This window comes from Chiloscyllium punctatum, chromosome 47 (assembly GCF_047496795.1).
Source record: "Chiloscyllium punctatum isolate Juve2018m chromosome 47, sChiPun1.3, whole genome shotgun sequence".
Taxonomy (NCBI): domain Eukaryota; kingdom Metazoa; phylum Chordata; class Chondrichthyes; order Orectolobiformes; family Hemiscylliidae; genus Chiloscyllium; species Chiloscyllium punctatum.
The window spans coordinates 1,894,122-1,910,809 of record NC_092785.1 but is presented as its reverse complement, the minus strand read 5'-3'; the positions used below and the strand labels follow the sequence as shown (position 1 = coordinate 1,910,809).

The window sequence follows — 16,688 nt, the reverse complement described above, 5'->3', positions numbered from 1 at the left end:
CTGGCTGATTTCCCCCCTCTCTCTCTCTCTAACACAGGGATCACTGGACAGTGATCAGGAGCAGGAACCCTGGCTGATTTCCCCCTCTCTCTCTATAACCCAGGGATCACTGGACAGTGATCAGGAGCAGGAACCCTGGCTGATTTCCCCTCTCTCTCTCTCTAACCCAGGGATCACTGGTCAGTGATCAGGAGCAGGAACCCTGGCTGATTTCCCCCCCCTCTCTCTCTCTCTCTCTCTCTCTCTCTCTCTAACCCAGGGATCACTGGACAGTGATCAGGAGCAGGAACCCTGGCTGATTTCCCCCCCTCTCTTTAACCCAGGGATTACTGGACAGTGATCAGGAGCAGGAACCCTAGCTGATATCCCCCCTCTCTCTCTAACCCAGGGATCACTGGACAGTGATCAGGAGCAGGAACCCTGGCTGATTTCCCCTCTCTCTCTCTCTAACCCAGGGATCACTGGGCAGTGATCAGGAGCAGGAACCCTGGCTGATTTCCCCTCTCTCTTTGTAACCCAGGGATCACTGGACAGTGATCAGGAGCAGGAACCCTGGCTGATATCCTCCCCCTCTCTCTCTCTAACCCAGGGATCACTGGGCAGTGATCAGGAGCAGGAACCCTGGCTGATTTCCCCCCTCTCTCTCTCTCTAACACAGGGATCACTGGACAGTGATCAGGAGCAGGAACCCTGGCTGATTTCCCCTCTCTCTCTCTCTAACCCAGGGATCACTGGTCAGTGATCAGGAGCAGGAACCCTGGCTGATTTCCCCTCTCTCTCTCTAACCCAGGGATCACTGGGCAGTGATCAGGAGCAGGAACCCTGGCTGATTTCCCCTCTCTCTCTCTCTAACCCAGGGATCACTGGTCAGTGATCAGGAGCAGGAACCCTGGCTGATTTCCCCTCTCTCTCTCTAACCCAGGGATCACTGGACAGTGATCAGGAGCAGGAACTCTGGCTGATTTCCCCCCCTCTCTCTAACCCAGGGATTACTGGACAGTGATCAGGAGCAGGAACCCTAGCTGATATCCCCCCTCTCTCTCTAACCCAGGGATCACTGGACAGTGATCAGGAGCAGGAACCCTGGCTGATTTCCCCTCTCTCTCTCTCTAACCCAGGGATCACTGGGCAGTGATCAGGAGCAGGAACCCTGGCTGATTTCCCCCCCCTCTCTCTCTCTCTCTCTCTCTCTCTAACCCAGGGATCACTGGACAGTGATCAGGAGCAGGAACCCTGGCTGATTTCCCCCCCTCTCTCTAACCCAGGGATTACTGGACAGTGATCAGGAGCAGGAACCCTAGCTGATATCCCCCCTCTCTCTCTCTAACCCAGGGATCACTGGGCAGTGATCAGGAGCAGGAACCCTGGCTGATTTCCCCTCTCTCTCTCTCTAACCCAGGGATCACTGGGCAGTGATCAGGAGCAGGAACCCTGGCTGATTTCCCCCCTCTCTCTCTAACCCAGGGATCACTGGACAGTGATCAGGAGCAGGAACCCTGGCTGATTTCCCCCCCTCTCTCTAACCCAGGGATTACTGGACAGTGATCAGGAGCAGGAACCCTGGCTGATATCCCCCCTCTCTCTCTAACCCAGGGATCACTGGACAGTGATCAGGAGCAGGAACCCTGGCTGATTTCCCCTCTCTCTCTCTCTAACCCAGGGATCACTGGACAGTGATCAGGAGCAGGAACCCTGGCTGATTTCCCCCCTCTCTCTCTAACCCAGGGATCACTGGACAGTGATCAGGAGCAGGAACCCTGGCTGATTTCCCCCCCTCTCTCTAACCCAGGGATTACTGGACAGTGATCAGGAGCAGGAACCCTGGCTGATATCCCCCCTCTCTCTCTAACCCAGGGATCACTGGACAGTGATCAGGAGCAGGATCCCTGGCTGATTTCCCCCCTCACTGTCTCTAACCCAGGGATCACTGGACAGTGATCAGGAGCAGGAACCCTGGCTGATTTCCCCTCTCTCTCTCTAACCCAGGGATCACTGGGCAGTGATCAGGAGCAGGAACCCTGGCTGATTTCCCCTCTCTCTCTCTCTAACCCAGGGATTACTGGACAGTGATCAGGAGCAGGAACCCTGGCTGATTTCCCCTCTCTCTCTCTCTAACCCATTGGTTGGTATTGGGGCTTGACGTTGGCTGTGCTGTTTAATGCCCTTACATGGCCAGTTTTGTGAGCAATTTATTTCTCGATGGGACTACATTATTTTATCTGAACCTTTATGGATTGCGATGTGGCAGTTTTCTTTGTCATTTCTAAGTGGCTTTTCCTCCTCTGCCATATTCTGTAACTCCCTCTCTCTGAGACAGTTTTTTCGTCCTGATCATCAGGCACTTCCCAATGTGTTTGGAGGAGGGAGGATCTGCAGCCCATGCCCTTCCTTGCCTGCTCTTTGACTTATTGCCCTGATGAAATGGCAACAGGCTCAGGGCCTAGTTTTATCCCGCTCTCACACGAGACTCTGCCAAATCACATAGAAATTTCTCTCAAAACGAAAACAGCCGGAAGAACTTTATGGGCTGTGTCAACCCCCACCCATCAACCTCTTTAGCCACAACCCACTCCTGCCCTTGCAACTGCAGAATTTAGACCCCTGCTCTTTCCCCCTCCATGGTCCCACCTCTCCCCTCAGAACTGTGTCCATCCTGGAAATCAGCCAAGAACAATTTGCTCCTTGCTTGCTCTCTCTCTGTGTTTCTCTTCATTGAGGAAAGGTTGGAGTGTAATCCTAACAATATAGGGGTGCAAGTGGGTATAAGGCATTCTGGGATGTTTGTGGCACTTTGATGAGATGTTAGGCTGGTGAAAAGCGACACAGTGTTTGGAAGCATTTACCCTACACTCGTGAGGATAAACTTGAGAATGTTTAAAATCAAATAAGCAAACAATTTGCACCCCAAGGAAGAGTGCTAATTAGTTAGTCTGCTCTGGATTGGCTGAGCCTTGCTGTGGTGAAAGTAAGAGGAAATCCTTGGGTTTCAGGCACAATGGAATCAAACGCACACCACATTCCTGTTGTTTGCAGAGTAGGCATCCCTGGACACAAAGGACTGATTGTAGTAAATGGTGCACTGGGGATTGTTGTATGAATACTGTCTGCTTGTGCAATCACATCCAGCAGGAGGGAATGTTTGGCAGGAGGAGGGACACAGGTAGAGGTGGGGAATGTGTTTTAGCATAAGGCACTAACAGGATGGTCAAGGCAGGGGGTTTGGGGGTGGGAGTGGAGAAAAGGGAGGGGTATCTCCCCCCCTCCCCCCGCATCATGGCCTCCGATAGTCCAAATGGGTGACAAAGCCGCCAAGACGTTTCTTTAAGCGATTGAAATCTTTGGCCGAGCGCAGTAGCCAGCCCTGCAGCTCCCGCATCAGCCAGAAGTGGTCAAGTTTCTTCAGGAAGTCACTGGGGGCAGGCGACAAGCCCCTGTCCAAGTGCGCAGGGGGAAGGAGGGTAGGCTCGGGATAGCCCAGTGAGGTCACCAGGCCTGAGATACTGATGGTCAGTCCTCGGACGCTGGCACAGAAGTGTTGGAAGGTGAGCCTCAGGGCGGGGTTGGTCAGCTCCCGATCTACGTCTCCTAGACACCGCAGCAGTAGGGTGTAGGCCCGAAGATTCTCCATTAGTCGATGCTGATCACCCAGGTTCCTCCAAGCACTCACTTCTAGCGTGGCACTGGGAATGGCCTCCGTGCGATTCAGCCGTGGAGGGTCAAAGTCCGGGTTATCGAAAGGTGGGCCCAGGTAGTCCATCTGTAGAGGAGGGCAAGGAGTGAGGAGAGAGAACATGGTGAGAGGATGGTGTGGGGAGTCTGAAGACAACAAAGCCCAGAATTGAAGCCCAAACCCAAAACTTCGAACTGAGTACCAAACACTGAACCCCGCACTTGATCCCTCAACCCCAAAACCTGAGCCCTAAACTACAAACCCCAGACCCCAAACACTGAACCATAAACCAGAAAACTCCAAACACTGAACCCCAAAGCCTGAACATTAAGATATAAACACTGAAACCTAAATCCCAAACTCTGAATTCTGAGCCCTAAAACCTGAACCCAAACAACCAATCCCAAAGCCTGAACCCCAATCCTAAACCTCAAGGCACAAACACTAAAACCTGAACACCAAATCTTGAACAGCAAATTCCAAAACCTGAACCCAAAACCTTGAGCCCCAAGTTCTGAACTGCAAACCCTGAGACATAAACACTGAACACTGAACCCTGAACAATGAACTCTGAACCCTGAACATTGAACAATAAACCACAAAGCCAAATACTAAACTCTGAGACATAAGCCTGAAGTGTGACCTCCAAAAACTGAACTGGAATCCTGACCACTGATCTCCAAACACTGAACATTGAACACTGAATCCAGAACACTGAAACCAAATACTCTGGAATACAAGTCTGTACAATGACCTCCAAAAACTGAATATCAAATCCTGAAGATAGATCCCCAAAAACTGAATACTGAACACTGGACATAAGTTGATTAGTGTGGATTAGTGGCCAGGTTTCAATGAGAAAGGTCCTCTGCCCGCTAACAACCATGTGATTGGTTGTCAGGTAGCTGAACAGTTTGGGCTGTGAACAAGAACAGAGAGAAGCGAGGTCAGATTGAGGAGAAACCAGCAGGTCTGCAGCAGCCAAAACACACTCACTCTCAGTTCCCTGCAGTAAGCCACTTTAATCCTGATTTTAAAAACCAGCTTATTATTCCTTCTCCAGATGCTGCAAGTTGTAACTCTGAATTGGATAAGTTAGAGAACTTACATAAGTGAATCAGCTACCATCTCCCTTTTGCAACTAGAAAACAAATGATCGTGGAAAAACCTTTGAATAAGCATTAACTGAACCAATAGATCTTGTGAACAAAGACTGTTTTCCCAATTTCCCTGCTGCCCATATATACTCCCCTCATCTCCATTTATGTCTGTCAATGCGGAAAGATTAATTTATAAAATATTTAGAGTACTTAATGTAATTCTTTAACTGCAGATAGAATCTAATGACCTATAATAAATTCTTGTTGAGATTCCATGCTTCCTGCAACCTGAGTCTGAAAACAAAGGAAGTTTGGGGTTTTGTAAATTTCTTTTAAAAATGTAATCTTTTGTGATGACTCTGGGACTGTAGGGATTGATTTTCAGTGAGCTGCTCCAGAGAGGGGAAGCAACTCCACAACCTGAACTTCAGACATTAAACACTGAACCCTGAACCTTAAACTGAACTAAAACACCAAACCCTGACCCCCCCCAATCAAACACACAACTCTGAACCCTAAACCCCACAACATAAACCCCAAACTCCATAACCTGAATCCTAGACTCTAAACATTGAACCCTCAATCTCTAATACTGAACCTTGAATGTTGAACTCTGCTCACCAAACACCAAACACTGAACCCCAAATACCAAACACAACCCAAACACCAAAGACTGAAACCCAAATACCAAACACAACCCAAACACCAAAGACTGAAACCCAAATACCAAACACAACCCAAACACCAAACACTGAACCCCAAGCACCAAATGTCAACCCTGAAAACCCAACTCTGAACCCTAAACCACGCAGTTAAAACTCTATACCTCGAACACTGAACCCTGAAACCCAAACACTGAACACTGTGAAGGCTTTGTCATTTTACTTTTGTGCGTTATAAAGCTGATTTGAAATGCAAAACAACTATTTTGAAACCCAGGGATGTACAAGGATGGCTACAACTTCTGAAAGTAAGGAATTTGATACCTTTTGTGAATCCTGTTTCTGGAGCTGTGGGTCCCAGCAACGTGCAGACGAACTGGAGCTGAGAAGTGGTTTACAAGTGAAGCTGATTGGTGTAGATTAGTGGCCAGGTTTCAATGAGAAAGGTCCTCTGCCCGCTAACAACCATGTGATTGGTTGTCAGGTAGCTGAACAGTTTGGGCTGTGAACAAGACAGAGAGAAGCGAGGTCAGATTGAGGAGAAACCAGCAGGTCTGCAGCAGCCAAAACACACTCACTCTCAGTTCCCTGCAGTAAGCCACTTTAATCCTGATTTTAAAAACCAGCTTATTATTCCTTCTCCAGATGCTGCAAGTTGTAACTCTGAATTGGATAAGTCAGAGAACTCACTACATAAGTGAATCAGCTACAGTCTGCCTTTTGCAACCAGAAAACAAATGCTCATGCAAAAACCTTCAGATAAGCATTAACTGAGCCAAAAGGTCTTGTGAACAAACACTGTTTTCCCAATTTCCCTGCTGCCCATATGTTTTCCCCCAGTGTATGTTTGTCTGTGCAGAAGGATTAATTTATAAAGGATTTATAGTTTTAATTTGTACTTAAATTGATATAATTCTTTAACTGCTGATAGAATCTATTGATCTGTAATAAATAGTGATTCTTGTTGAGGTCAGAAACCTGATTCTGTGAGTCCTGTCAACCTGAGTCTGAAAGCACAAAATGTTTTGGGTGCTTTGTGAACTTATTTTAAAAAAACGTAACCTTTTGTGATAGCTTGGGAAATAGCAGAGGTTGATTTTCAGCGAGCTGGATCACCCCCAAACCCCACAACGTGAACCTCAAACATGAACCACTGAACACCGAACCTCGAACACTGAAGAGTGAAACCTGGACACTGAACCCTGAAAACTAAATCTTGAACCCCAACACAGAATTTTGAACACTGAACTTGGAACCCTGAACATCGAGCAGTAAATATTGAATGCCAAACACTGAACACTGATCATTGAACCCTGAATATTGAACACTGACAACTGAACACTGGAAATTGAATATTGATCAATGAAGAATAAACATTGAACCCTGAATACTAATCACTGAACACTGATCATTAAATACTGAACCCCAGACACTGAACAACGAACACTGAACATTGAACCTTGAACACTGACATTAAACAGTCAATACTGAACATTTACATTGAACCCCAAATCCTGAACTTTGAACACTGAACATATTCATTGAGCACCACATATTGAAGCCTGAACTTTAAAGGGTGAAAATTGGACACTGAACACTAAATATTGAACATTGAAACCTGAACATTAGAGTTATAGAGTCATACAGCATAGAAACAGGTCCTTCAGACCAACTGATCCATGTCGTTTCCTAAGTTTCCTTCACTGAACTAGCCCCAGTCGCCTGTGGCCCATATCCTTCTAAACCATTTCCTATCCATTTACCAGTCAAAACGTCTTTCAATTGTTGTAACTAAACCTGCCTCTACCACTTCCCCAGGCAGCTCATTCCATATACACAACATCCCACTCTGTGAAAATGTACTTAAAGCTGTTTTAAATCTTTTCCCCTCTCACCTTAAACATGCCCTCTAGTTTTGGACTCCCTACCCTGGGAAAAAGATCTTGACTATTCACCTTACTTATGCCCCTCATGGTTTTGTAAACCTCTATAAGGTAACCCCTCAGCTCACTACAGTTCAGGGAAGAAAATCCCAGCCTATCTATCTTCTCCTTCGAACTCAAACCCTCCAGTCTTGGTAGCATCCTCGTAAATCTTTTGGAACCCTTTCCAGTTTAATAACAACCTTCTTGCACCAAGGTAACCAGAATTGTGTGCAAAACTCCAAATGTGGCCTTACCAATGTCTTGTTATACATGACTCATGTGCTCAACTCCTGAACTTAAAGCTCTGACTGCTGAAGGCAAGCATGCCAAAAGCCTTCTTCACCACCTTGTCTACCTATGTGCCTGCACCCCTAGGTTTCTCTGTTGGACAGTACTCCCCAGGACCCTACCATGAACTCTGTAAGCCCTGCCCTGGTTTGTCTTACCAAAATGCAACATCTCACAATTATCTGAATTAAACTCCATCTGCCATTCCTTGGCCCACTGGGCTCAGCTGATCAAAATCCTATTGTAATCTTTTTTACTGACCACTATCCCATCAAGTTTGGTGAGGTGGACATCCACAAACTTATGAACCATGCTTACTGTATTCTCATCCAAATCAGTTTAACGAACAACAGTGGACCCAGCACTGATCCTTCTGGCACAGACCTCCAGTCCAAACAACAACCCTTTACCTCCACCCTCTATTTCCTGCAGTCAAGCTAATTTTGTATCCAATTGGCTAGCTCTTCCTGGATCCCATGTGATCTAACCTTACTAAGCAGTCTACCATGCGGAACCTTGTCAAAGGCCTTTCTATAGTCCTTGCAGTCAATGTTTGTCTCTCTGCCTTCATCAGTCTTCTTGGTCACCTCTACAAAAACTCAAATTTGTGAGACATGATTACCCATAAGCAAAGCCATGCTGACTATATCTAATCAGTCCTTGCCTTTCCAAATGCATGTAGATTCTGTCTCTTAGAATCCCCTGCAACAATGTACCCACCACTTAAATTATGCTCACCAATATGTATTCCCTCGCTTTTCCTTGCAACCTTTCTTAAATGAAGGCACAGTGTTTGCCATTGTCCAGTCTTCCAGCATCTCACCCGTGGCTGTCGATGATACAGGTATCTCTGCCGGGGCCCTGCAATATCTTACCCAGCTTCTCACAATGTGGATACACTTGATGAGATCCTGGGGATTTATCGACCATCACAACATCCCTATTGATTTCTCTGAATCCACTAGCTTCCATGTGTTTCTCCACAGTAAATACTGATGAGAAATATTCGTTTAAGATCTCACCGAACTCCTGTGGCTCCACACATGATAGGACTCATTGACCTGTAAGGGGCCCTATTATCTTCCTAGTTTGTCTTTGCCCTCAATATACTCGTAGAATCTCATCGAATTTTCCTTTCCCGTATCTGCCACAGATATTCATATCCCCGTTTTGCGTTCCTGAGTCCCCTCTTAAATGTACTCTCACATCCCCTATGTTCCTCAAGCGATTCGCTGGATCCTAGCTGTCAATATGTGCCATTGCCTTTTTCGTGAAGACAGCCTCAATATCCCTAATCATCCTGACTCGTGCCAGCCTTGCCGGTCACATTAACATGAATGTGCAGCCCCTGAACTCTCATTATTTTGCTTTTGAAAGCTTCCCACTTACCACACATCCCTTTACCTGCGAACAGCCTCCCCCCGTCAACTTTTGAAAATTCCTGTCTAACATCGTCAAAATTGGCTTTGCCCAATTTATAACGTTAACCTGTAGATCAGACTATCCTTTTTCCATAAGTATTTTAAAACTGGTTCCAAAGTGCTCCCCCACTAACACCTCAGTCGCTTGCCCTACCTTTTTTCCCCAAAGTTAAAAATCTCACCAGGTAATGGACCAACAGGTTTATTTGGAGAAGTAGTGCTCCAAACGCTAGTGCTTCCAAATAAACCCGAGATTAGATTAGATTATTTACAGTATGGAAACAGGCCCTTCGGCCCAACAAGTCCACACCGACCCGCTGAAGCGCAACCCACCCATACTCCTACATTTACCCCTTCACCTAACACTACGGGCAATTTATCATGGCCAATTCACCTGACCTGCACATCTTTGGACTGTGGGAGGAAACCGGAGCACCCGGAGGAAACCCACGCAGACACGGGGAGAATGTGCAAACTCCACACAGTCAGTCGCCTGAGGTTGGAATTGAACCCAGAACTCTGGCGCTTTGAGGCGGCAGCGCTAACCACTGTGCCGCCCAAACCTGTTGGACTATAACCTGGTGTTGTGTAATTTTTAACTATGATCACCCCAGTCCAACACCGGCTCCTCCAAAACATTTTTGCCCCAAGAGGATGTCCAGTATTGCACCTTCTGTAGAGGGGCCACTGAAATATTTATTGAGGAAGTTTTCCTGAACACACCTCACAAAACCCTTCCCCTCCCAACCCTTAAAATGATGGCAGTCCCAGTCCCTATCTGTGATCTCCCTACATATTTGCTCTTCTATTTTCCATTGACTGCCAGGAGGGGCTGGGTGGTTAAGATGGAGAAAGTGAGGACTGCAGATGCTAGGGATCACAGCTTAAAAATGTGTTGCTGGAAAAGCGCAGCAGGTCAGGCAGCATCAAAGGAGAAGGAGAATCGATGTTTCAGGCATAAGCCGTACTTCCTGAAGAAGGGCTCATGCCCGAAATGTCGATTCTCCTTCTCCTTTGATGCTGCCTGACCTGCTGCGTTTTTCCAGCAACACATTTTTAAGCTCTGGGTGGTTAAGATGCCAGTCCTGTCCCTCCTTTAGTTTCTGTAATAGCTATGGTATCCCAGTCCCATGTTCCCATCCATGCTCTGAGTTCATCTGCTTCACCTGTCAGGCCTCTGGCGTTGAAATAAATGCAGTTTAATTCACGAGTGTTGCCTTGTTCCCCGCCAACTCTTGCCTGCCTTGTCTATTTAACTTGCTCTCTTTAACTTCTGGACTAAACTCAATCTTCTCTTTTGCCTCAATATTGTTTAGGGTCTCACCGCCCTGCTAGATCCTCCCAAGTAGATCGAGCAAAACTCACTGCCCCTCCAGTTCTGTTGCAACCTGTCCCTCTTGTACAGTTCACTTCTGCCCCAGAAGAGATAGAGTCATCGAAATGTACAGCACGGAAACAGACCCTTTGGTCCAACCCGTCCATGCTGACCCAGATATCCCAACCCAATCTAGTCCCACCTGCCAGCACCCGGCCCATATCCCTCCAAACCCTTCCTATTTATTTACCCATCCAAATGCCTCTTAAATGTTGTAATTGTACCAGCCTCCACCACATCCTCTGGCAGCTCATTCCATACACGTACCACCCTCTGGGTGAAAAAGTTGCCCCGTAGGACCCTTTCCCCTCTCACCCTAAACCTATGTCCTCTAGTTCTGGACTCCCCGACCCCAGGGAAAAGACTTTGTCTATTTACCCTATCCACGCCCCTCATGATTTTATAAACCTCTATAAGGTCACCCCTCAGCCTCCGACGCTCCAGGGAAAACAGCCCCAGCCTGTTCAGCCTCTCCCTGTAGCTCAAATCCTCCAACCCTGGCAACATCCTTGTAAGTCTTTTCTGAACCCTTTCAAGTTTCACAACATCTTTCCAATAGGAAGGAGACCAGAATTGCACACAATATTCCAACAGTGACCTAACCAATGTCCTGTACAGCTGCAACATGACCTCCCCAACTCCTGTACTCAATACTCTGACCAATAAAGGAAAGCATACCAAACGCCTTCTTCACTATCCTATCGACCTGGGACTCCACTTTCAAGGAGCTATGAACCTGCACTCCAAGGTCTCTTTGTTCAGCAACACTCTCTAGGACCTTACCATTAAGTGTATAAGTCCAGCTAAGATTTGCTTTCCCAAAATGCAGCACCTCACATTTATCTGAATTAAACTCCATCTGCCATTTCTCAGCCCATTGGCCCATCTGGTCCAGATCCTGTTGTAATCTGAGGTAACCCTCTTCACTGTCCACTACACCTCCAGTTTTGGTGTCATTGACAACTTACTAACTATACCTCTTATGCTCGTATCCAAATCATTTATATAAATGATGAAAAGTAGAGGGCCCAGCACCGATCCTTGTGGCACTCCACTGGTCACAAGCCTCCTGTCTGAAAGGCAACTCTCCACCACTCTCTGTCTTCTACCTTTGAGCCAGTTCTGTATCCAAATGGCTAGTTCTCCCTGTATTCCGTGAGGTCTAACCTTGCTAATCAGTCTCCCATGGGGAACCTTGTCGAACACCTTACTGAAGTCACATCTATCACCCTGCCCTCATCAATCCTCTTTGTTACTTCCTCAAAAAACTCAACCAAGTTTGATCTTCATGATCCAACAATCTGAACCCCTGGCGGCTCCTCAGCCACACATTCATCTGTCCTTTTCTCTGACTCCTACTCTCATCAGCACGTGGCTCTAGGAGTAATCCAGAGATTACGACACTTAAGGTACTGCTTTGCAACTTTCTGCTGAATATGCTATATTCACTCTGCAGGACTTCACCTCTTTGTAGTACCAATGCGCGTAACAACCTCTGGCTTTTCATGCCCTGCTTTGAGTGTTTGCTGCAACCCCTCGGAGACATCTTGACCCTGGTACCAGGACGGAAGCACACCATTCTGGAATCTCGCTCGCAGCCATTGAAACACTGAACACTGAATATAGAACTCTGAATACTGAATACTGAATACTGAATACTGAACACTGCACACTGAATACTGAACACTGAACACTGAATATAGAACTCTGAATACTGAATACTGAACACTGAATACTGAATACTGAACACTGAACACTGAATATAGAACACTGAATACTGAAACAGAATACTGCACACTGAATACTGAATACAGAACACTGAATACTGAACACTGAATAGTGAATAGTGAACAGTGAATACAGAACACTGAATACAGAACATTGAACTCTGATCTCTGAATACTGAACACTGAATACAGAACACTGAATACAGAACACTGAATACTGAAACAGAATACTGAATACTGAACACTGAATAGTGAATAGTGAACAGTGAATACAGAACACTGAATACATAACACTGAATACAGAACATTGAACTCTGATCACTGAATACTGAACACTGAGCACTGAATATAGAACACTGAATACTGAAACAGAATACTGAATACTGAACACTGAATAGTGAATAGTGAACACTGAATACTGAACACTGAATACTGAACACTAAATACTGAACACTAAATACTAAACACTGAATACTGAACACTGAATACTGAACACCGAATATAGAACACTGAATACTGAACACTAAATACTGAACACTGAATACTGAACACTGAACACTGAATACTGAACACTGAATACAGAACCCTGAATACTGCACACTGAATACTGCACACTGAATACTGAACACTGAATACCGACACTGAATACTGAACTCTGAACACTGAATACTGAATACTGAACACTGAACACTGAATACCGACACTGAATACTGAACTCTGAATACAGAACACTGAATACTGAATACTGAATACTGAACACTGAACACTGAATACTGAACACTGAACACTGAATACTGAACACTGAATACTGAACACTGAACACTGAATACCGACACTGAATACTGAATACTGAACTCTGAATACTGAATACAGAGCACTGAATACTGAATACTGAACTCTGAACACTGAATACAGAACACTGAATACTGAATAGAAAACACTGAATACTGAATAGTGAATTCAGAACTCTGAATACTGAAACTGAACACTGAATATTGAATACAGAATACTGAACACTGAATACAGAACATGCAGAAGACTCTATACAGAACACTGAATACAGAATACTGAGTACTGAATGCTGAACACAGAAACTGAACACTGAATGCAGAACACTGAATTGTAGAACACAGAATACAGGGCACTGAACACTGAATACTGAACACTGAATAGAGAACACTGAATACTGAACATTGAATACTGAACACCGAATGCTGAATACAGAACACCGAACACTGAACACTGAGTACTGAATACCAAATACAGAACACTGAATACGGAACACTGAATACTGAATACAGAACACAGAAAACAGAACACTGAACACTGATCACTGAACACTGAATACTGAACACTGAACACCGAATACACACAGAACCCTGAATACTGAACACTGAACTATGAACACTGAATACAGAACACTGAATACTGAATAGAGAATACTGAATACAAAACACTGAATACCGAACACTGAATACTGAACACTGAACCCAGAACCCTGAATACTGAACACTGAATACTGCACACTGAATACTGAACACTGAATATTGAATACAGAACACTGAATACTGAACAGTGAATACTGAACACTGAATACAGAACACCTAATACAGAACACTGAACACTGATCACCGAATACTGAATACAGAATACTGAACTCTGAACATTGAACACAGAACTCTGAATACTGAATAGAGAACACCGAATACCAAACACTGAATATAGAACACCAAATACTGAAAACCGAACATTAAATACCAAACGCTAAACACTGAATACTAAATACTGAACACTGAATACTGAACACTGAATACAGAACACTGAATATAGAATAGTGAATACAGAACACTGAACACTGAATGCTGAATATTGAATACTGAAGACAGAACACTGAACACTGAATGCTGAAAACTGAATACTGAATACTGAACACTGAACACTGAATACTGAACATTGAATACTGAAACAGAATACTGAATACTGAACACTGAACACTGAACACTGAATACTGAACACTGAATACTGAACACTGAACACTGAACACTGAATGCAGAACACTGAACACTGAACACTGAACACTTACGACAGAACACTGAACACTGACTACTGAATATAGAACACTGAATACTGAATTCAGAACTCTGAATACCGAAGCTGAACACTGAATATTGAATACAGAATACAGAATACTGAACACTGAATACAGAACATGCAGAAGACTCTATACAGAACACTGAATACAGAACACTGAGTACTGAATGCTGAATACAGAACACTGAACACTGAATAGAGAACACTGAATACTGAACACTGAATACAGAACACTGAATACGGACCACTGAACTCTGAATGCTGAACACTGTATACTGAACACCGAATATTGAATGCCGAACACTGAATACAGAACACCGAACACCAAACACTGAACACTGAGTACGGAACACCAAATACAGAACACTGAATACAGAACACTGAATATAGAATAGTAAATACAGAACACTGAATACTGAACACTGAATACAGAACACTGAATACTGAACACTGAATACAAGAACACTGAATACTGAACACAGAATACAGAACACTGAACACTGATCACTGAATACTGAACAGTGAATACTGAACACTGAATACTGAACATTGAATACTGACTACTGAATACAGAACCCTGATTATTGCACACTCAATACTGAACACTGAATACAGAACACTGAACAGTGGATACTGAACAGTGAATACTGAACACTGAAAAGAGAACACTGAACACTGATCACTGAATACTGAACTCTGAATACAGAACACTGAATACAGAACACTGAATACTGAATAGAGAACACTGAATACCAAATACTGAATACCAAACACTGAATACCGAACACTGAATACTGAACACTGAATACTGAACACTGAATGCAGAACACTGAATAGAAAACAGTGAATACTGAACACTGAATACAGAACACTGAACACTGAATACAGAACACAGAATACGGACCACTGAACTCTGAATGCTGAACACCGAATACTGAACACTGAATACAGAACACCGAACACCGAACACTGAACACTGAATACTGAACACTGAATACTGAGTACAGAACACCAAATACAGAACACTGAATACAGAACACTGAATATAGAATAGTAAATACAGAACACTGAATACTGAACACTGAATACAGAACACTGAATAATGAACACAGAACGCTGAATACTGAACGCTGAATACTGAACACTGAATACCGAACACTGAATAGTGAACACTGAATACAGAACACTGAACTCTGAACACTAAGTACGGAGCACTAAATACAGAACACTGAATACAGAACACTGAATACTGAACACAGAACACAGAACGCTGATTACTGAACACTGATCACTGAATACAGAACACTGAATACTGAATACTAAACACAGAACACTGAATACTGAACACAGAACACAGAACACTGAATACTGAACACTGAACACTGAATACAGAACACCGAATACAGAACACTGAAATCTGAATACTGAACACTGTATGCTGAACACCGAATACTGAATACTGAATACCGAACACTGAATACAGAACACCGAACACCAAACACAGAACACCAAATACAGAACACTGAATACTGAACACAGAATACTGAACAGTGAATACTGAACACTGAATACAGAACACCTAATACAGAACACTGAATACAGAACACTGAATACAGAATACTGAACACTGATCACTGAATACAGAATACTGAATACTGAATAGAGACCACCAAAATCTGAGCACTGAATACCGAACACTGAATACAGAACACTGAACACTGAATACAGAACACTGAACACTGAATACAGAACACTGAATACTGAACTCTGAACACTAAGTACGGAACACTAAATACAGAACACTGAATACAGAACACTGAATACTGAACCATGAATACTGAATACTGAACACTGAACTGAATACTGAACACAGAACACAGAACGCTGAATACTGAACACTGCTCACTGAGTACAGAATACTGAATACAGAACACTGAATACAGAACACTGAACACTGAATACTGAACACTGAATATAGAACACTGAATACAGAACACCGAACACCAAACACCGAAGACCAAATACAGAACACTGAATACAGAACACTGAATACTGAACACTGAATACAGAACACTGAATACTGAACACTGAACACTGATCACTGAATACAGAACACTGAATACTGAACACTGAATACAGAACACTGAATACAGATCACTGAATACTGAACACTGAATACTGAACGGTGAATACTGAACACTGAATGCAGAACACTGAATACTGAACACCGATTACAGAACCCTGAATACAGAACCCTGTTTATTGAACACTGAACACAGAACACTGAATACAGAACACTAAACTCTGAATACTGAACACTGAATACTAAACACTGAATGCTGAACACTGAATACTGAACATTGAACACTGAATACAGAACACTGAACACAAAATACTGAACAGTGAATACTGAACACTGAATACAGAAC

The 16,688-nt window shown here is 44.2% G+C and overlaps 1 protein-coding gene across 1 annotated transcript; it reads right to left on the bottom strand.

The window, feature by feature from the left end:
• Nucleotides 1–3,271: 3,271 nt before the first annotated feature.
• LOC140468491 (cardiotrophin-like cytokine factor 1) lies at nt 3,272–5,897 on the bottom strand. Its single transcript, XM_072564571.1, has 2 exons — nt 5,757–5,897; nt 3,272–3,757 (listed from the first exon to the last, which is right to left on the bottom strand). The coding sequence occupies exon 2, from the start codon at nt 3,755–3,757 to the stop codon at nt 3,272–3,274; it is 486 nt and encodes a 161-aa protein (XP_072420672.1). The 5' UTR covers nt 5,757–5,897.
• Nucleotides 5,898–16,688: the final 10,791 nt, after the last annotated feature.

What these genes read in the sequence shown, in the direction of transcription:
- LOC140468491 (XM_072564571.1), bottom strand. Translation starts at nt 3,757, where the DNA reads ATGGACTACCTGGGCCCACCTTTCGATAACCCGGACTTTGACCCTCCA.